We start from the raw sequence: 22,553 nt of genomic DNA, 5'->3' as shown, positions 1-22,553 counted from the left end.
GAAATAAACTGAAGTAGAAAGTTAAGGAAGGATAATACAGACGAGCAGAAAATCTGGGAACAAGTTTTATATCAGTTTCTGAAAAAGCTCTTCTGCCAAAAATTACACTTGCTTCTGACAAGCCTTGAGCATCTCACTTGAAATGAGTTTTCCGAGTGTGGCATTCTGGGAAAAACACTATTAAAAACTTCTGGCAGTAACATTCATTTCTTATGAAACATGTCAGGAAGTTTTAGTATTCACTCCTCCCCAAGATGAGTGAAGACTGTGTCAGAACATCCAGTCCCAAACTAAAACGAAATACATAAAATGAAATAAAATAAATAACCTTGCAGCATTTCAGTTCGCTGGAATCTGATCCTCCTGAAATCATTAGCGCTCGTGATTTTGCTATAAAATCCTGCATTATACAAGTCTGATTTTAGGGAGGAAATTTCATGGGCAGAAAATGTCCACGTGGCTAACTGACGGGAGTCTGCGTGTCGTTTGATGGTCGATGCTGCCACATCCTGTTAGGACTGAGAAAATAAATAAAAGAGGAAACGAATAAAATAACGAAAAAAAGAATGAATTGACCAAAAAAAAGAGAACAAAGTTTATAGGCTACACAGCCACAGAGATAAGCGAAAAACATGACACGCCCACTGACACAGTCGAAAGGTTGAGGGTTGAATTAGGTCTGAGGTTTACAATGAATGAATAATTCAGTAGGCATGCACACCTGTGTCATACTGAGACAAATCTCAATTAATCAGGTAAGTATAATTATAGACCACCCTCGATGTGGATAAAATTGTCCTGTTCACTCATTCATGCCTTGACAGGTACCCGTTGACGAATGGTCAAGCTGGTCTGCAATCATGGCCGTGGAGGGAAACGGGTAGATGGAAGCAGCGGTTGACGAGGCTCGCCACTTTGGACTATCTTGGGCAGGTGATCAGGTCAAACACCACTTATAATTTTATTATAAATGAAGCTCAGTCTGGATCACACACCAGGCGCAATACCAACAGCAGTACGAGTAGCTGTCCCTCTCATCACTTTTGGTCTGCTTCCCTTTCCTTCTTTGAAGAGCGCGGTCAACAGGTGGAGTTCGCACCGGTCCCGGCTGACAGAGAAGGCACACCTAGTTGAGACTGGCATCAGGTGAGTACAGGTAGAGCTGTTCCTACCTTAGAAAGGTTCGGTGTGTATATCTGCTGCTGTGGTATCTCCAACATCACGCGCTCGGGTCAGCCTCCGCGATGGATATTACACATGCGATGGTCTTTCAAACTACCAGATGCATTGAGGCAATAGATGATGGCTGTTGTTGCTTCAGCATCCAGCTTCCCTTGATGAGAAGTTCGAGGCATGATCGTTTTGACGGTTGATGGAACCAAGGCTGGGTGCAAAATAAGACAGTTTCTGTAAAGTATACATGCAGATGCTGACAAGCACTGGCTGCTGGTGTTGAAGAAGCCAACGTAGATCAGAGGTTACATCCGAGCCACGACCTTTGCCCTCCCTCCCACACACACACACCTGCTGAGCACGATTGTTTACTGCGGTAAAGCCCAGTCCATCATCGACCAAACAAAGCTAGCAAACACGTAAACAAACAAACGAAGAGAAAGGCAGGCGGAAAGATAGACGAACGGACATACATCAAACAGATCAGATAGACAAGCAAAGATAGACATACCTACTTATCCAACAGATCAGTTAGACAGTAGGCAGGTAGGCAGGCAGGCAGGCAGGCAGATAAAGAATAGACGGGTGTAGCTGGAGTGACAGACGGGTGTAGTTGGAATGAACAGTCACAACTCGCAGCAGGTGCTGCCAGGAACCTTTACGCACCGATGCCCCCACTGCATTCCTCCCAACATCTTGGACACGGTACGACATCCCACAACTGCTGCTGCTGCTGTTGTTGTTGTGCTTCATTAACATGTGAAGATACGAACTAAAAATAATAATATGTTAAAGGGACTTTTTTAAAAGGAATTAATATCAACATAGCTTCAAAATATGTCCATACGTCTGAGCAAGCGTAAGAGCGGAATTTAGACCGTGGGGAAAAAAATCGTTTCAGGGTTTATAAGGATCAGTAGAAGAAAAGGAAGGATGCTAAGCAGCTGTTGTTTGTCCCTCCGAGAATTCAATTTCTTTCATTGTCTTTCTATTGTGCTGACGCAGCTGCAGCTCCTCCTTCTCTCAGATAATCAGCTTTTTCGCTGATGGACCACCCTGATATCCATCTTTCTTTTCTTCCTCCCGAATGGCGTCTTTCTAAGCAATGACCTCGTCGTAAAGTTCAGCCCTGGCATCACCACGTGACCAGCACGCGCCGAGGTCAAATGTCAGGCACGTTCTTGACGGACAGTCTGGGGTAGGAGTCAATGTCCCAGAGGTCGCAGTTGGGCAAAAATATATATATCTGTGCTGATAGTCTCCACCCCTAAACCACCCCGCCACCGCACGTGGTAAAAATTAGCTCCGCGGGAGCAAGATGGAGCGTGGAGAGTGGATGGGACAGGAAGAAACAAAGAAATTGGAGAAGTTGGTGGCTGGGGCGCCGGGGAGTGTGTGCATGAGGGAGGAGGGGTAGAGGAGACCATCAGAAAAGGCGAACAAATAAAAGAATCTGGGATGTGGTGAGGTGAAGCTACACGTATGTTAAGGGACAATACTTCGGCCGCTGATTTGTATCTACAACGGGTTATGTAGTCGTGATGTACTCAGAATACAATGGAGTCTGGGGAAAACTGTAAGGCCACAGCAGTTAAGGTCCCAATCCAGCAACCAAGGCTTCTGTTAACGACAGTTCACACACATAATGTTGGTCCCGTCAAGCTAGTGTGAACCCTTTCCGCCCGATCCCTTCATCTATCCTCCCTTCTTCTCTTCACAGTGAGAAATCACGTGTAGGTGCAAATACACGGGTACCTCGACTGCTCCGAGCTCGAGCAATTCAGTCCTCGACAAATAGGTTTGAAAGAATTCGGCTTCGGTGCCCGGCACTCGACCAGTGTGCTCAGGAAACTCCACGCTTGAAGAAAAGAGGAAAACAATGAGAACAACAATTGAAGTAAGTTATTGCCAAATATGAGAGTGGCACACGAGTGTCTGAATTCGCCATTCAGTATGGCATGGCTATGTAGAAGATTTCGACGGCACAGAACCTTAAAGAAGCCATTAAAGCACCTGGAAGGAGTAAAATCGGTAACAAATCAGGTCTCGAATAGTGGAAGAGATGGGGAAGTTTTATGATCTGGATAAATAAACATCACATAGCCGGAAACAAACCTATATGTTTACATATACCATATTATAACATACTATGAAAAATACTAGTTAGTTATTGGTAGGAGGTGGAACCAAATAAATATGGTTAAATTATTTCCTATGAGGGTGGGGGAAGTGCTCGGTACTTAAAACTGATCGACACTCGACCAGTCTTCCAAACAGGATTGTGACAGAGCCACTGTACTTTCTTACCAAGAAAATCAAGCAAGCAGCCAGAAGACAGCCACTGTTACCGCCTGGGAACAAGCGGAAGAAAGGGCAACCACAAAAAAAAAACATCTTCGACATCTACCACCAGCTGACTGACAACTTCTCTAAAAAAAGTAATTATAACTATCTTCCTTCCATCCCTCACTACACTGGCATTGAGGGATCCTTACTCAACTTCATACTTCTGTTCCTCTGTGTTTAACTTTCGTATGTCTTATTTAAATTTATTTTTCAATGTATTTTGATCTTCCTGTGAATTAATATTTTCTCACACCTTTTGTCTTCCACGGTATTGTTACATCATGTTTACAATATTCATTAGCATTTGCCTATTCCCTCTATGACCAAGCTCGTTCTTAATCAATGATGCCTCACGCGCTGTAGCCACCGGGAGGGAACTCCTCCTCGCGCCCAACGCACCGGTAACATCAGTCTTCATTAATAATTCAACGGTATCATTTATCACTTTTTGGTGGTGGTGGGGAAAAAAAAATAGACGAGAAAAACATGCCTGGAGTCACCACTTCCATTTTGAAAACAAAAAATATGAGCAAAATGCTGATGCTGAGTTTGCTCTCCATTTCTGTGAACATTACATTACCTACCAACCACGTCCACGTCAGAAATCAAACTGTTGTGTAACGACTAGAGTGGTTTCCGTTTTCACAAGTGAAACTTTCTGTAATTACTATTCATTTCATGCTTGTTCATTTGCGTTCTGTCTTATCTTTCTCTTTGTTCATTTCCACCTTGCTTCCTATTTGCTTTCCGAAATATATCTCCATCACATATTGTATCAGTCCTCGAGGAGTAACAAGGAATAAACTACTATATATTTATATCTCTTCATTATTTTCTATTCTGTTAGCTCTCCGTAATATGTATGCAAATAGGTGTATATTTTAAAATATTATTTGCTTTCCTTAATCCATCTGTTATTTTCTTATCCGTCATTCCTAGTGCAGCTAACTTTCAGCGCGTGTGACATTCGTGCTGCAGGGCTCCACGCATACCCTGATGTTGATCACATCCAGCTTTGCCTTGTAAGAATCGCGATGTTTTCTCCGGCTACCCGGGTGATCAATGCGAAATGACATCACTTCCGGCGGCCTCGACGCAGTCATTGTACACACCACGACACAATCATTAAAGTTGCCGTCGCCGTCGCTGGCGTTACGCACAACCTCGATGCGCTCGCACAGGCGTGGCTGCCCCGTCAGTCGTGCCCTCGTGCCCTCGTGAAACACCCTGGGGCTCAGCCCACCCGCCACCCGTGTAAAGCATTACCAAGTAATCACAGACCATCATTTGCACCCAAGGCGGTAAAACGAGGAACCGTTTACTCGGTTTTCACTTAATTTCTCGCCCTGTGTTGATGGCTTTTCTCGATCAACAGATAGCTGCATAGACAGGAGCAAATAATAAAAGCTTAACTAAATGGGGAAATCAAGATAACTGTAATTATGGATGTGTGATTTTGATGGCGGGGTTGTTGCTGTGCCTTCTGGTGCACTTTTAGTTTCAGAACAGCGGATTTGGAAGGTTGAACATCAGAGTGTCCCTTGCTTTTTTTATTTATTTATTTATTTTTTTAACATTTACTGTTTACTTCTGATCCAACTGAGAACCATACAAATACATATGATGAGCATGTTCTGAGTGACCTTTGGTAGTACTTCTGCTGGACAAGATTCAAAGTCTGTCTACAAGTGCATTTGCCACTTTCAAATAGTAAATTTTCTCCTTTCAAGATGGCAGATAGGGAGAGAGAGACTCCATAAGTTGGTGAATAACCTTCTAATTACAGAGAATAGGAACATTGAACATTATCACTTCAGTATACCCTTTTTATAAATCAGAGTCAAGTGTAACATTTTTTTTTTTAATGACAGTTAATAGAATATCATGATTGTGTTAGGGTGACTAGTGCAGGTTTTACTCATAGTTTACACAATGACATACAATTATGTTCCCTTGAAAAGAACTCAGGTGACAAGCTTAAGCAAAGCCGATAAATTTTAGTATATATAAATATATACACAATCCAAGCTTGTAAAATAAAAGGAACCCAAAACTGCAGATGACTGGAACTGCCATTAAAACTTGTGTGCATGTGTGTGTGATCTTCTCCGCATATCTCTCTCTCTCTTCTTATGTTTAGGTGGCAAAGTGAACTAGCTGTGTTTTGCAGAATTTGATATTTCACATTAAGATTAACATGCAGCAATCCATATTGATTCTAAAACTGCAACCAACTGCAAATATTTCTCCCATATGTATCTTGCAGAGGATGACATTAAAATGTCTTATCTGCTCTCTGTTTGGTCACCACAGCTATGCACCTAGCAGATAAAATCATAATGTACCCTTATCTTATAGTGAACTATCACAAACCACAAATGTGTTCTTTAGAAAGATAATCCAGTCCATAAAACCCCATCTAGAAGGAAACCAAGTAAGTGCACTGCACTAGCTGAGAACATTCAGACATGTACCTGCTCAGGAAAAAAAAATTAAACTCTTTACCAGACACAAAAATTCATGCATATCCATGCTGTAGATAAAAAATATAAACAAAATATATGAAATATGTGTGCGTGAGAGAGAGAGAGAGATACAGTATGGATGTATGTATATACACAAGAGTAATACTTGTTCACAAACAGTTACACCAAATGTGAAACAAAAATATGTTGCAGAGCTTGAAGAAAGATTTGCATGTTTCACCCATGCTATTCTGCTCATCAAAACCTTAAACAACTTCACCTACCTTTATGGTCTCAGGTACTGAGTAGCTCCCTTGGTCAGCCTGGCCACCTGACCGCTTGCCATGTTTTGGACTTGGGCTGCTTTGCTTATTGGCCATTGTAAATCCACTCGCTTTAGCATTCCCCTGCCTGCAGCTCTGGCATCACTTGCACAGAACTAACCATTTCAGCAACAACTTGTAATTGCATTAGATGGGTTGACATGATGCACAGCAGTCTGCACGTTTCAGTTATAAAAATTATTAATTCTGCCATTTTTAGGGGCATTCATTACTGCACTGAACAATTGATTTCTTGCACGTTGCAGGAGCAGTAATTTATTTTACTGCTGTTAAATACAGTCCAAGATTTCCTGTATGAAAGATTTAAATATTGCAAAATAAACATTAATTCATTTTGCTGATGAAGGCCTCTTTGCTTACACTCAGAAGATTCTTGAAATCAGATTGTATAAGTGATGGTTTGAAGTACAAGTGTCTTCTAATCCTGAGTCTGATGAAAGTCCAGCAAATGAGGGCCTATATATATAAAATGCTCGCAAAACAAAAAACAAAAAAAAATTTCTCTGGTCCTGTGAAGCCTGTGCTGTAACCATGCCAGCAGTTCACACTGCAGACGCACTTCCAATGGTCTCGGGTCAGCGAGTTCACAACATGACAATCGAGAGCTGGCCACGAGAGATAGGTATCTACACTGACACAATTCGCTGCGTGCAGCCGCACTCCTGTGTGCTGGGCGAGGAGAGAATTGCACTTGCACTATCCACCTGACAAAAGCCCTCCTCCCACCGCCGCTACCCTTTGACCGGAATCCAGCGGGTCAGGTCGCAACAGACGCGGCCAGCGACGACTCGCTTCATCAACTCCGCTTGACGATGCGCTGACGCACCTCGCACTCAGGGGTGATAACCTTCTTGGTCAACAACAAAAGTGTAGCGCGGCGTCCTGTCATGCCTCTTGTCAACTTGCCGCACCCGAATGATCCTCTCTCATCATCCGCTTTTTGCCCTCATCACACGGCCAAGCATACAGTTTTACACCAGAACTGAACCACTGACTGAGTGCTGCCTTCTGGTAATCGGAATCTGGCAACTATAGATAGAAATCCGGTTTTTTTTTCCTCTCTCTCCCTCCCTCTCTCTCCTCTGCTCTCTCTCTCACCCCCTTGGCGCGTGGCCGCCACACGATCGTAAACACACTGAGCTCTTCTCGCGCGCTCGTTGCTAAAGCTGCTGCCGCTACTTGTGGCTCTGTTATGATGCACATGGTGCTCTGTGAGTCATTCGGTACAATATTTCATAAATTATGAAAATGAACACTGGATTTGCTGCGCGTGCAAGCCACGGGTCTCGCGTAGCTGCTGCCATTAAGCGTTTCCACCTCCCCATCCCCTCGCCAGTCACTGATGGAGTAAAGGCCACTGGGGAGGGTGGGGAGGAGGGAGGAACATCTAACGCTAGGAATGTGCAGACATTAGCAAAACTCTGTTCCTTCTGCTCTCATCCCTCCATTCAGCCCCACCACTAAAAGATCTGACAGAAACTTGCTTATACATCATGAAGAGAATAATAGTATTTAAACCCATCAAAAGTTAACATATTAATTTAAAATTTCTCAAGCCTATGTCCTCTGTGAAGTGTTTTGAAAAATTTTCAACAATTTCGGCTGTCGTTTTGATTAAATGAATTAATTAAAGTAGGGAAATAAATGGCATAATTTACTCATAAAGTCAAGAAGTTTTTTTATAACTGTGAGTGGAGCGCATAATACAAGAACAACATTATTATCAGCATCAAAAAACATAACATCTATTATCCGTATATAGAAATCGCTCGTACACATCAGTCCCATAAGCGTGGTCATATCAGCTGCGCAGATGGACTGCAAGTGTGAACACAAAAACGATGAAATGATGATGAAAATGTAAGGGACGATGGCTGAATTATTCGTTTCGTCATGTTGCGGGACTCTGCTGAAACCGGTTTGTGACCAGCGATCGAAACAAACCGCGCCGAAGCAAAAACCCCGGGAAGTCTTTCGCGCAATTCATGCAAAGTCGATCCGTACAAGCCTGTGCTCATAAGAGTTTTTTTATTTTACTTTGCTTTGGCCAGAGCAATCTCCCAATCAACTATCACCTTCATGATCAAGTACCAACATGTTTTGTCTGAACTTCGCGTTCGCACAACGGGTTTGTCAGAACTTGCAACCCTTGACCCTTAATTTGGCCTGCTTTCATTGGTCGATCGTAAATTCATTTTCAAGACCTTGGTCCTCATTGGTCAATGTTTGGTGGGCGTGTTGCTGGTAACCAAAACCGCGTCATCTCGCGCCAAATAGATCAACAGTTATATCGCGCTTCTTGTAAGTATCGTAACTTTCAACTGTAATTACTCTAACCATCGGTTGAAATAAGACCATATGAGTAGGTTTATGACTAGATAAGATGTATATCTATTTATATCAAATGTTATTTTACTGTAAATATCTGCGTGTGTTACGTTTCAGAAAAAATATCTAAGCATTCGACCCGTAATGACATCAGCATTGCTCGGCTATATCGTGTCCCGATTAGAAATATCAGCACGATTATTATTCCTTTTGTAAACTAATCATCTCTACTTTAGTCAGACAGCGAGTGTTCTTAATGATAAAGTATGTCGTTTAACCACCTTATTTTCTTAGGTTTGCTACTGATAGTTTATAAAAGTCATAAGAATCGATGCGGAAATTGTAGCGAAGGTTTCAGGTCAGAGACACGCTACAGCGTTATTGTAGACACACAAATACCAGATAAAATTAGTTTATAATGGTAATAAGCCAAGGAATTTAAGTCCTTTAAATTTCTTATTCAACAATCGTGTCTTTTAAAAACGATTACATAGTCGATCTGTTGAATAGTTCATTCGACTGCGACAGGTCCAAAGTCGGAAAGTGACCTACTGAATGAACCTGTGCGAACATGTTTCATTAAGTTTTCTAAAAATTAAATAGATCGGAAACTGTTAACAAACTGAGCTATAGAAACGTGAAAATATTCTTCATGTTTTTTAATATATATGAACGTTTTATAGTTTGAACTTTTTAAACTCCAGCTTCGAAGAACCGTTAACTGCAGCGGGATTTTTTTTATACATGTTCGGGGCCGTTTTCCGTGCGTCGCTATCACGCGCCAAATTCGAACGCGACAATCTCCAGACGATATTCGTCGTGAAGAGCATTCGTTGTTAGACGCGCCGTACGCGAAGGTCGAAACGGAAGGGGCGTTGGAGTAGTGTGTTTAAGTGTCTTCTCGCCGATGAGACATCATATTCAACAGGTATATTACTCACCTTAAACCTTTATTGGTTTCTTTCTGTTGATTCATCATCTAAAGGAGACTGATTGCTAGATAGTATGACACCCTAGTATTTTACGTTTCCAAGCACGAAAGTCAGAATAGAAAAGAAAATGTGTAGGTCAAGTAGCTATTCCTCGACTTTAATGCAGTCGTAAAGATCATTCAGGATCTCATCTGATGTATACATGACTTTAAACTCTTTATAAGTGGATCAGCATTGAAAAGTACGACCGTTTTACTGACTCCGCTAAACGTGTGTTTCTAACGGACCGCGAAAACATTTTGGCGGTAGATCGCGGCGTGTTATCGTCGGAAGCGGGACTGGACAAAATTTACTCCATAATGTTCCGCGGTAATGTCTGAGCTTAAGGCGGGAAGGAAAAATTATTATTTGTTATGGCAAAACTCTATATACATATCAAAAATATTCTGCTGTCCTGTTGTTGTCAGGAGTAATTGTATGACTTTTCTATACTTACCAAATCACCTCCATTAGTTTCAAGTGGTTGCCCCAAAAGTGTATCGAGATCTCGAAAAAAAGTTTAAAAGCCGGTAGTGTATGATTTAAAACAGTTTCATCAGGAATTTATTTTATAATCCACTTTTGAATAAGTGAGTATGTTTATGTTTAATTAGGTAGGCCGCTTTTTTAAACATTAATTTAACATGACAGCAAAACATATGGATCATTGTTAGCAATGTAGCAAGTTTCTTTTCGTCGTCTGCTGTCAGATTAATAATGAAAAATATCCACGTTTGTCGCCAAGGATTTATGGAAGTGAACATATTTGTTTGTGAAGTAGTTTGAAGCTCGAATGTTTGTAGTTCATAGTTTGAAAAGGATGTAGCAAAGCTGAGAAACTTTGTTATTTCATGATATGTTGATAACATAAATATTACATTTGCAGGTATGGCTGATGTCAACAGTATTGGTCAAAGATCCACAAAAAGCAGTAGCCCTAAAAAAATTGCTGACATACAGTTTCGATTGACAGAACGTTCTGAAAATACAGTGGATACTCAAACAGTGTGGAAACATGATTTGAAAATATGTTGTGATACTGAGGCCGGCAGGCCCAGAAGCAAAAATTGTCTAAAAGGCAAAGAGAATAGAATGAAACGGTCAGCTTCCCTGATGTCAAGAAACCGAAAACATTTGCAAAGAAAATGTGGATTGCAGAATGGGCAGGTAGGAAACTTTCACAGGAGTTTCTCAGACACAAATGGCTTGGCAGACAAACTGCGAGTTAGTGAAGATACCAGGGGCAGCCAGAATAAGGAAAGAACGTTCAAGGAAAGTTTAAAATGTAGCAGTGCGACTCCTTCCAAAGAACTGGAGGAGGCAATGGAAGCCCCTCCTTCTCCCACTGCCAACCTCAAAATGCTTATCAGTGCAATCAGTCCAGACATTAGGAAGATGGAGAGGGGGCAACAAGTGATTGACCAAGCAGAGAACAGTCAAGATGTGTTGGGAGATGAGTCTAGCATGGAACCAGTTGAGATGGATTCAGAATTTGCTTCATCTCAAGAAGGTGATTGTGTGAAACACTGTGCTGGATCTAGGAAGGAAAAGTCTTTAGGACTCCTTTGTCAAAAGTGAGTATGTTAGCATCAAATTGTGTTCACAATCAGCACATAGACCATCTAAAGTATGTGTAGCCTAAGAAGTCAATATTTTAAAGGATTAAAAACATCCATGTGCTGCTGTTAAAAGTATGCTCTTGCTGTTTTTGTATAAAACAAAATATTTTTCGTTCCAGATGGTGTAGGCTTATTCTACAGAAACTTCTCTGATCTGTTCACTGTTAAGTTTGTACAATAGAATAGGAACATTACCAACAAGATTGAATGTTAGTCAAATAAAAATTTGGAATAGGTAAGCATTTGTATATAGATGTTATATTATGTGCGGTGAAAATGGAGATTATCCTATATGTTTTATTTTAAGTCATTTCAAATGGCTGGCATTTTCTTGTTTTCCCCCAGATTTATACAAAAGTATCCTTCATACCCCCCAAGTGATGAAACTATTGAGATAGGCCTGGATGAAGTAGCAAAAGACCTGAGTAAGTGTTCTGAATTTGTGGTGTGTTGTTTTGTTGAGGGAGGGGGGATGTGTGCATGTTCACATCCTGCAAGTGAGCATGCATGAGACCGTGAACAAAGTTTTTCTTTATAAGTTCTCAATTGTTTCTCACTTCTGCAGTTGTTGGGTTAAATTTTCAGATGCCTGTAATGGATTGTCCCTAAAGTAAACAATTATAACAGATTTGACAAGGAATTCACCTGGAACAAATCCCTGCTAAACAAATTTGAATGCTACGACAGTGCAAGTACTTGCATAAGATATTAACAATTTGATAATAATTTTTCTCAAAGAGCAACAAAGGAGAAAAATTGAAAACCCAACTTAAAGAAATTAATTTATATATATATTTTTAGAGGTTTATCAGACTGACAGTTTCAAAATTCTAGAGTTGAAAGGAGTGGGTGCTAACTGTAGAAACAGTAATCTGTAATTGTATTTATCAGAAGAACTTTGAATACTCTTAGGAATAATTAGTAATGGTAACGACATCCTTTATGTGTAACTCTAAATATCTTGATTTGTATGATGACTGCAAGAGGGTAATCAGACTTGAATCCATGAGTTCTTTGTAACTAAAATTCTGTTCTCTTTTTTAGTTTGTTCTTGTGTTTCTCTGTATCAACTATTCAAATTAGAATGATTATTTTCACAGATGTTGAAAGAAGAAGAATCTATGATATTGTGAATGTACTGGAGAGTGTAGAAGTTGTTAGTCGTCTTGCAAAAAACAAGTATGCATGGCATGGAAAAACCAACCTTGTACATACTCTTGCCAAGTTAAAGGTGAGTTTTTTGGTTTTGGTTTTTGTTTTTTTGTTGTTTTTTTTTAATCACCCTCCACTCAAAAAAAAGTGATCATTGCGTGACAAATAATTTGACAATGCTAGCGACTATCAGTTTAACTGAGCTGTTTGTGGAGCATTTGATGTGCTTTGTACTGTACCACTTATATATACCTGTAAGTTTTTATCCTTGAGAGCCTTACAATTTTTCTCTCTCTCTCTCTCCCTCTCTCTCTCTCCCTCTCTCTCTCCCTCTCTCCGTGGTCTAGAAATCACCTTTACCCAGAAATGCCAACCTTTTGATTTGTCTTATTAGCTGCATACATTCCAAATATTGTTCACATGAAGAATTATAAGATGTGGTAAATAATTCCTTAGAACTGCTGCATCTTCACAGAGCCTTGTCCAATCAATAAGCACACCTACACAATTGGAGCATAAGATTAAGTTACCATATTTCAGTCCCTGTTTTGCATGAAGATTTTCTTGTTAAATGCTTATGGATCTAGCTTTTTATATGTATAGGTTTTGGCCATTAAAGAAGGTTTTGCTGAACGTATTGAGCGAATGAAAAACAAGGCACTGGACCAAGAGGTGGATTCAAAAGCAGGACATTCCCTGTTGCCATCCAAAACAAATCAGGAGAGTGAAGATCTGTTTCACAGCAATGATGATTGTTTGGAAGACCTTAAACAAAAAGGTAAGCTAACATTTTAATAAAATTAGACATTTCTGTAGTGAGTTTTTCTTCTATCATGCAAACTATATTTCTTATATTTGTATGTGTTTTGACATTTTCTTATTTTGTACTTTGCATATTGCTTTTCCTGCAACTGCAGTTTTCCTCCAAACTAGTTATTTGATGCATTAGTGTAACAATAGTGCCTATGGTTTCTTCTTGCAATATTTGTTCGTTTGTTTCAGTTGAGATGAGGAAAGAGAAATCTCTGGGAATAATGAGTCAGAAATTCCTGATGCTGTTCTTAATTTCAGAGGTAAACATTATGTGAGGTTTTAAAGAACATAATAAGTTTTTAGTTGGCTGTCTTCTGTTGTGACACATTGACCAATTGAAGGAACTTTTGTGATTTCATCTAGTCCTTGTAATTAGGATCACACTTTCCATTATTTTAAACAAATTTCCATGTCAATTTTATTCTACACCTCCATGTGAATACTTGACTTTTCTGTTGCAATACTAAGCATTTTGTGTTGGTCAGCTTCCATTCATATTATTTTCATTCTTTGAACCAATCTTTTATTATTTTTTTTACCTTATAAAGAAACTAAGCCTTTCGATTTATTTTCTTTCCTAATTTTGATTATTGTAAAATTCCTGTATGTATATTGGATCTTTTCCAGCAAAAAAAGATCAATCTAGACTTTTCAGCAAAAGTGCTTATCGGGGATGCAGATCTTGATAAGCAGGAAAGCTCTAAATTTAAAAGTAAGTATTGCAGTTGTGTAAAATGAAAATACAGACACCACCCTACTTATGAATAAGTTACATTCCAAAGAAAATGTTTGTAACATAAATTGTAAGTTATTTTGCCTTTTTTGTTTTTTTAAATACTGGATAATAAAACTTATCACCTTTCAAATTGATGCTATAAATTTGAATTGATATATGAGAATATAAGAGGCTGTGTGGGGCTCCTGGGGGAGAAGGTCATCCACTTATACTCATTCATCTCTTTATCAAATCCTTCATCAGTGAGTGTTTTGTTGGTGTTTGTTTCTTCAACATTTGTGAAGGCTTTTGAGGTAGAAGGCACTGCACCATGTGGGTTGTCGTAAGGCTAAAATAGGTGCACAACTCAAAATTCAGAGTTGTGGAAGTATTGCAAGAGATAATTTTAATTACACTTTATCTGTTAATATGTAAATATTCATAGGTAGGGTGGCATCAGTACAGCTATCCTTGATGAAACCTCATCTTTCATTGCCTTCATGCTTAAGTCCTGGGAAAAGAAAAAGATTCATCTGGTTTCCTTATGTTTGATTCTTTTATTCATAGCAATAAATTTTTAATGGGAAGTGGTTTTACTGTACACTTAAAATTAGAATTATTATTATTATTATTATCATCATCATACATTATGAACTTTGATAACACCTTTCTGAAGTTTGTGGCATTGTTCACAGCAAAAATACGGCGCCTGTATGACATTGCCAACATTTTAACAAGCCTTAGACTCATCAAAAAAGTCCATGTGATAGAAATCCGGGGTCGCAAACCTGCTTTTGAATATATAGGGCCTGAACTAGATACATTGGATAATGTAGGTGGTGAGTAATTTTCTCCCTCATTAAAATTTCATTTTCATTAAAATTGACGCTGCACGTTATTGATGTTCTTTTGTTCGAGCCTTTGTAAACAAATACAGAATCTTTCTATTTTGTTGTTAACTTTATAAGAAAATGCTCAAATGCATTATTTAAAGCTTTGGTCTTTAGCAGTCAACAGTAATAGTAGGATACTGCTAACTAGTACCAGCCATTTATTCGCCAATCTTAATGATTATAGGTAAAGGGAAATAAGGAATTTTTTTTTTTTTTACAAAATAGGAATCCAGTAACTCTGAGAGCCGAACCATTGCTGTATGTTACATTTTGAAAGGCAGTAACCCACATTTTTATAGTTACCCAGCGCTTATGTTTGCTGAAGAATAAAAGGGAATTTTAATTTTTATTTAATATAAGTATCTTCATCATCCTTAGTCTTTGACAAGTTTTTTTAATAATGGAATTTTTTTTTTAATTAGTGTGTAACAGTGATGGGTGGCACCGACCTAGTTCAAGACATTCCATGCTGGACTGTGTCAGGAATGAAAATGGTGAGTTTATAGTCCAACCTGAAGTACAAATTTGCTACTGGCATTTCAAATCTTGATTTCTATTAATATGTTTAGAAGTTATATTTTGCCTTGGTCTGCATTGTCTTCCAAAAAACTAGCTAAAGCCAGCAACAAATGGCAAGCATTAACAAACAATGTGGTTTTGGTTGATCAGAATTTTGGCGATAAAACATTCTTTGAAGTTAGGGTGGTTTCTTTTGGTTTTGTGTGTATGTGCATTTTTAATAATTATATTTTCTGTTATGTATTAAAAGGATAATTGACTGCATGCAAGCATGTACATATCAAGACTTTGCAATTTTTTTTCACAGTTGCTTTGCTGCTTCACAATACCTTTCGACCTATCCGGCCAGCATTACCAACAGGTATTTTTGGAATATTTTTTATGGTGTTCTAAATGCCAAAATGAATTCACAGAGTTTGAAATGCAGTCAGATCACCAAGAAGGTGTAAAATTTTATATTTCCGCCCCTAATCTTCCATGTGTGTATGCTAAAATTCGTACGTAGAGATTGCAGACCAAAAATGTGTAATAAATTGTCAGTTGCTTTTGTAAATGAAATTTCTTTCCTGCAGGATTTTCAAGGCATTCGTCGTTTGACCAGATATGCCAAGTGGCAGAGAAAGAAAGATCTCGTCTCTATGGTTGTGCTTCAGAACCTTCTAGTCCTGTGAAAAAACTTAAATTTAAAGGTGAGATAATTCAATACTTTTTCAGACAAAATTAAATCATGTAGTAAAATCCAAATAGAAATAGAAATATTTCCATTAATGTCTGAAACATGAATGTTTTGGTATCTGGGGTCTGAAAATGTACAAGATTCAAAAGTCAGTAGTCTCATTACATAAGTTATGTAATCAAATAAGACATGAGATAAACATATTCAAAATATATATTTAAAAGTTGATAATTGATCATTACTTGTAATTTAATATTACTTATACATTGCCTAAAACAAAGCAGTTTCTCGACATCATAGCTCAAATCATCATAATCCATAACAATTTTAAATGAAGGCCAGAAATATCTTGCATTTGATGGATGGGGATACATTGTAATGCAACAATTAAAGATGTCTTTACATGCAGTTTACCCCTCCCTTTTGTTCCAACAGATGCCAGAGAACCCAAAATAGAAGTCAAACGCTGCAACACTGACCCCAAAAGCAGAATGGAGCTAGTTAATAGTTCTGCCTCGCCTTCTACCAATAAATCTATTGACAGTGTGATCCAGCATCGACCTGTGGTGAAGAGAGATACTCTCATCATAAAGGCAAAGAGCTTTTCTGGACCTGCAGCCAGTGGCAAACAAACCAAGCCTGTACCTTTCACATCAGATCAAATTCATGAAATCATCTGGTCCATAAAGCACCCTGTAAAAACCAAGCAGGATGCAGCTACACAATCATCACCAGAAAATGTGCAAGATGGTCCGTCTGCTGCTGGCCTGCTGATGCTGTCCCCTTCTGAAGGCCTTAGTATGGCAAGCATAAATGAACACACACCAACAGCTGGCAGGGTTACCAAGTGCAGCGGTCAGAAGCACTGTTATGTGGAGGTCGAAGTGTCTGGCTGCGAGGAGAAACGTATTAAGTTAGAACTGACCACTCCTCCTTCTACTGGAGGCTCCAAGAGTTTACCACACATGCAAAATATAAACAGAGGACTGAACACAGAGAAACTGGTAATCAAGCCTAAAGGAAAGTCATCATCTACCAGAGCCCTCACTTTCCTTTCTGATGAGACACATGAGAGCACACAGCACTCTAGTGATCCTCTTATGGCACTCTGTGCTCCTAAACCTGTAGCTACACGACCACAGCCAAATGTCCACCATGTTACAATGCAGCTGCCCAACAGTCAGGCCAGTGCAAGCAGCGTTTATCATGTGCCAGTCATGAATGCCTTGCAGGAGGATGTCAGTAAACCCACAAAAATTGTTCTTTCAAATGGCAACTTTTCCTCTGCCAGTGTTGTTAACCCTACAACACCCACTTTAGTGTCTTTGCCTTCCACTTACATGCCACACTGCAGGATGCTCCCCTCGTACAAAACCTCACCTGCTGATAAACCTGTGCAAATTCTTTCACATAGCTCTATGGTCTTGCCTGGTAGTTCTAGCCAACCAGTAAACATCATGGTCCCAGTTACCTTCAGCCCACCCCTTACTCCCAGCGAAGATAACCCATGCTCCTCAGTCATGTTCACATTTCCTGGCATGGGCTCCCCTCAGGCATGCACTCCAGCACCTCCATTACAGTCACAGTCCACAGCTTTCCAGGTAGTACAACACTCTGCTTCCTCCTCCCTTAGAATGTTACCTGCTTCTCCCCCATCTTCTCAAGCAACCTCTCACATCCGGATTGTTTTGCCTGTCACAGATGCTTCATCTGCGGCAACATTAGCAATCCCCTCTCCATTTGTTACCTGTGCCAATTCTGCTATTCTGCAGGCCAGAACAGCAGACAGCTAAAACGAGTAACAAAGTATCTTGTATCTTCTGCCTTTTGAAGACTTGGGGATGCAATTGAAGATTCTGGTTAATACTTTGTTGCCTAATAACATGAATTCAAGTTCTGATTTATGCTGATAATCTCAGGAATGGATTGAATGGTATTGCCTGACCTGCATCTTCTGTGCTGCCATCAAAGCATTGAATAGCTCAACTCTGCAAAGATAGTATAATGGTACTTTCTCATGAAGGAACGAGACCCTTCTATATGTCTATAAATTTTTCTTTGTTAGAGCAATTTCATTTTATGACAATATTTTAATGGGGATAAAAAGGACCAGGCAATTTGGATGCATCTTTCAAAACAGTGGATTCCTTCCAGAAACAGATGGTCTTTGCTGAAATTTTATTTCAGTCTCATAAATGTGACTACATGTGCATCCACTTGCTGGAAAGTTTCTCAAAGCTTGTATACCGACTGATGACTTTCCAAGCGAAGAAAAATTGTTGTTTCACTTAAAAGATCTCATGTTTCATAAAGCATGCAAGGTTAGTGTTTTAAAACAAATAATTTAAATGTTTTCTGTTTCTTTTGTTAGGATTTCTATATCTGTTTCTAGTCAAGACATTTTGAATTTGTTTGTCTTGTCCAGGTGTTGGATCATTTTAGATTAAAGTGCTGGAATAACAACTTAGCTTTTACATCTTACGCACTTCATGTTTTCCAAAATGCAGTTCTGTCATTTAAATGTATGTATTATAGGTACAAAGCTTACACCTTTAAAATAATACATACTATTTACACTTCTTTTTATTAATCCTAAAGATGTGACCTATGTAATTTTATATGTCTTCAATGTTTGGAAGCATAGAGAAGAAAAGTAAGAGTCTCTTGTTAATCCCTTCTTAATTCCATATGCATTTCCTTCCTAGTGTCAGCATCATATTATATGAATTACAGTTTTTCTGTAAACTTATCGATAGTTTTTTTTAAAAAAACAGTTTTAAAATGTTTAGTTTCCTGGGATTTTTGTCTGCACTAGTAACTCCTTGAATACCTCGGGTTTAAAAATCTTCGGTAGCATTAGTACATTATACTTCTGTGTAAAATTTAGACTTGTAAAACTCTTCTTTCTCAGAGACTTGCCATAAGCTTTTGTGTAGGGCTTCACATTGTTGGTGATGAAGGAGGTAAAATTCCTATAAAAACCTTGCTATAATTTAAGGGTGCCTTTATTGTTGTGAAGGTGCTTTTCTTTTCTCTTTTTTTCTTTCTTTCTTTCTTTCTTTCACTTGAAAATGGGGGTTGTTGCATGCATTTTAAGAAATGTTTAACATCGAAGATGGTGGCAGTCTACACAAGCCTTTAATTCAAAAGTGGAAAGCCTCGTGTTTCAAAATGCAGGGAAAATGGCCAAAAGGTTATACCAATATTTATGGAAAGATGTTCGATCACTTTGCTGTATGTTTTGTTAGAACTTGCTTTACCTCCTAAATGCCGATAAGCTCAGATGAATACCTTATTACTCACTGCTGAATTTATTACCTATACCCTTCGCATTTAGGAATGCTTGACTATTCTGGATTGGTGAATATACTATAAAGGTAGCATATTTTTGGTTGTAAATACTAGCTTTCTACGTTTGCTTTGAAACATTGTCAATAATTATAATTTATTTGTAATTTTCTCAGAGTGTAAAATGCAAGGTTTTGGGGAAAGTGTAAATGTCAAATCTATTTTAAATTTCTGTTGTTAAAGTTTGTTGTTTTGAGGATGTTCATGTCTTGCTGGTTTCTTGTTTCTAGAATCAACATTCAGATAAATTCAGCTTTGCTGGAATAATTGTCAGTTAAAATAATTTTTCCAGATTCCTGGCATTGACTAATTTAATATTCAAGCCAACAACATCTGGATAATCTCTGTTTTGGTTGTGTTTACTTACCCCCACCTTCATTTCATCAGATACTGGTTAAGAAACATCTACACTATTTGCAGAATCAAGATATGTCCAATACAGAACTGTTTGCTTATTGCCCGACCTTGCAAATGTGTGAACAGTCAGAAAAATGCTATTGGGATTTTAAATTCACACAGAAAAATCCATGTTAGCCCTCTGCCTGAACAGTTAACCTCTTTTTGGCCAGGCAGGTCTTGTTTACACTGTTCTCCATCTGACCCATGTCTTAAAGGGATGAAACTTTTGTTTTTCTTCCTTTGCTTCTATGCTTGAAGCCCTTACAAGAACAAGTTGTACTTAAATCAAATCTTATTAAAAAGAAATATAATCCAGCCTTTTAGCTTGTATTGTGCTATCATTTTCTTTCTGCTTCTTTTAAAACTGTTTACATTGTTTATGAATCACAACTATTGCGTAAAATAGAAGTTGGGATCTTCTATTATATCTGCTTTATTAGGTCTGATTTTTACAAAGTTTTATTGGCCATTCTATCAAGGAAAGAACCAGTTTTAACATTCTAATTTCCTAAAGATCATCTCCATTTTAACAGCCAGCTGTGTATTAAGCAAGATGCTGATTCATCAAGACAGCTCTTTTTTTTTTTTTTTTTTTTTTTTTTTTGTTTCCTAAATTATTAAAGATAACATGTATTGCTATAATCTTGCTACTTATATTTGCCTTTATGGCAAAGTGTTATGTATTTTGCTAAGATTGGCAGCTCAGATAAAAAGCTGTGACTTCTAAGCCTGTCAGTATTTGTCTATCGCTGTTACCACGTTTTGTCCATGTTAAATGGGTTTGAACCCAGATTGTACAGCACAGGCCTAAAGTGTCTGGAGTGTGTAGTCTATTTATTAAAAAAAATGTTTCACTACTGCACACCTTTGTTTTCTGCTAGCTATGCAAATTGTTTTAAGACCAAGAACCCAGTTACAGTTATTGTCTATAATGCAGCATGTTTATCCTTGATAATGTTTTTCACCTTCTACATGCTTTGTACATGTATTGTTGAACAATTTTAAAAAGAACCAATTCATTAAAAAGAAAACTGGGGTTTTTTAAAGGGGGGACGGTATAGTGCTTGTGCTTTATATTTTTTGACAAGTGCAAGTAATAGAGCACAGAGTTAAATATTTTTAACACCGGGATTTCCTGTTCCTCTTGTGGTACCTAAACTTTTTCATAATTCGTTTTATTTTCACATGTTAAGCACATGCTGATTTCAGATTGTAAACTTTAATATGTATCAGACAGACAAAAAATTGTATCAATAGCAGTACAGTAAGTTTTAACTTTTTGCATATATTTGTCAACATTCATGACTATGATATTCTTTGCAATGAATGTAGCGTGGGATATGTATAATTAGAGTGGTTCTTTTTAAATGTAAGCAGCTTGACATGCATGTGGGTTACCTGTGTAACCAGAGAGAGTATACTGTACTCCTGTTTCATTAAAAAAAAAAAAATAACAGGATTCTGTTACCCCAAGTGTGACTACTATGTCAATGCAAAAAATGCTGAAGTGCTTTTATGCATTTGGGAATAAATGAGATGCAGAATGTGGACTGCACCCTTCATGAGACAGGTTGAGTGAAGTGTATAGTAAATCATCAGTCTTCTCAAAGTGCTATCCTTTTCGTGCTCTTCATTTGGTCAAGTGTTTGTCACTTAGGTTGATTTATTAACATTATTATTATTATTATTATAATGTTCTATAAGCATTGATCCTTACACCAATCAAAATGCTAGACAATTTTCTAACTTTTTTTTTTTTTTTTTTTTAAGCTTATCGTGATCAGTCAGCTGTCTTTCCTAAGCTCCTCGTTTTCTGCAGAATTTTTATGCTCCGTCCTGTTTCTTCTCTGATCTCTCACTTGTCTTTCATTGCATGTCAGCACGATTATTTCTCCTTGTCTTAAGTTCTGGGTGCATGCTTATTCATCAGCATGATTATGCGCTATATAAATCATATTTATTGTTAGGTATTGATCAGTCTTCTCACCGTGCCAGGTGATCTCCCTTCACGTGAGGAAATGGAAATTGTACCATTGTGTGTTTCTACTAGTTATCATATATACGCTTAACATATCTTTCACGTCTGCATTTGATACTAAGCTACTTGCAGAGAATACTATCACACCCATATGTGCGATTTTTTTTCCAAATAACGGATTAGTTTGAATTTTTTTATATAAGGTAGGTGACATTTCAGTGTCTTTTAAAAACTCGAACATAACCTTTCTTGGCACAACATGACAAAGTACACCCACAGTGGATCTAAAAATAAGTAAATGTTCATGAATAAATTTCTCCTGACACTCCCGTATTCGATGAAACGGGAAATGCAGTGCAACCTAATCCCCAATGTGAGCTTAAAACTGGTGTCCATGGTTCGCATGTGTGCCGGACGTACAGAAAAGGTAATTACGCAAAGGGTTGGCGAAATGAGCATCAGGGTGTGGTGGCTTGCATGAGTTGGAAAAGAGGGAGCAGGCGTGATAAAAAGTGTCAATGGTGTTGCAGTTCATGACATGACCCTCCCAGATGTTGGATGAAGGTCTAGCAATACCAAGGACTAATCTATGTACCGACTGTGTCAGGTCGAAAATATATTCGTATCTGCGTTAAGAATCAACAATAATGGTGCACGATTTTGAAGACAGGTTGTATCCAACTCTTTCACAAATCCAACCGTTTACAAGAGCACCACTGGTGTCCGGGCTTTGTTAAGACAATCCATCGACGACTAAGTCACGGCGGATGTAAGTTGCTATATAGAACAAATCATTCTAAAGCTATTATAAGGG

General features: G+C 38.5%; 2 protein-coding genes across 3 annotated transcripts in view; one reads left to right on the top strand and one right to left on the bottom strand.

Moving 5' to 3' along the window:
* LOC112565664 (neuron navigator 2-like) overlaps positions 1-7,788 on the bottom strand; it is a 207,750-nt gene extending 199,962 nt beyond the window's left edge. Inside the window, exon 1 of the mRNA XM_025241282.1 lies at positions 6,269-7,788. Coding sequence (XP_025097067.1) covers positions 6,269-6,364 — 96 coding nt within the window. The 5' untranslated portion in view covers positions 6,365-7,788. The remainder of the gene's footprint in view (positions 1-6,268) is intronic.
* Positions 7,789-9,453: 1,665 nt separating this feature from the next.
* LOC112565663 (transcription factor E2F7-like) lies at positions 9,454-21,363 on the top strand. Of its 2 annotated transcripts, none has more exons than XM_025241279.1 (12): positions 9,454-9,584; positions 10,514-11,201; positions 11,592-11,671; positions 12,347-12,477; positions 13,002-13,176; positions 13,401-13,471; positions 13,839-13,923; positions 14,622-14,765; positions 15,242-15,313; positions 15,646-15,699; positions 15,911-16,027; positions 16,450-21,363. In XM_025241279.1, the coding sequence occupies exons 2-12, from the start codon at positions 10,516-10,518 to the stop codon at positions 17,805-17,807; spliced, it is 2,973 nt and encodes a 990-aa protein (XP_025097064.1). In that variant the 5' UTR covers positions 9,454-9,584; positions 10,514-10,515; the 3' UTR covers positions 17,808-21,363. The 2 variants fall into 2 exon arrangements, with proteins under 2 accessions (XP_025097064.1, XP_025097063.1); XM_025241278.1 differs by lacking the exon at positions 9,454-9,584 and adding an exon at positions 9,898-9,957.
* Positions 21,364-22,553: the final 1,190 nt, after the last annotated feature.

The sequence above is a fragment of the Pomacea canaliculata genome, linkage group LG6 (genome assembly GCF_003073045.1).
Source record: "Pomacea canaliculata isolate SZHN2017 linkage group LG6, ASM307304v1, whole genome shotgun sequence".
NCBI lineage: Eukaryota > Metazoa > Mollusca > Gastropoda > Architaenioglossa > Ampullariidae > Pomacea > Pomacea canaliculata.
This window is presented reverse-complemented; position numbering and strand designations above follow the sequence as displayed.

What these genes read in the sequence shown, in the direction of transcription:
- LOC112565663 (XM_025241278.1), top strand. An exon ending in ATACTCTTGCCAAGTTAAAG is followed by an intron (nt 12,478 to 13,001) that starts GTGAGTTTTTTG and finishes TTATATGTATAG; the next exon opens with GTTTTGGCCATTAAAGAAGG. An exon ending in CCGGCCAGCATTACCAACAG is followed by an intron (nt 15,700 to 15,910) that starts GTATTTTTGGAA and finishes TCTTTCCTGCAG; the next exon opens with GATTTTCAAGGCATTCGTCG.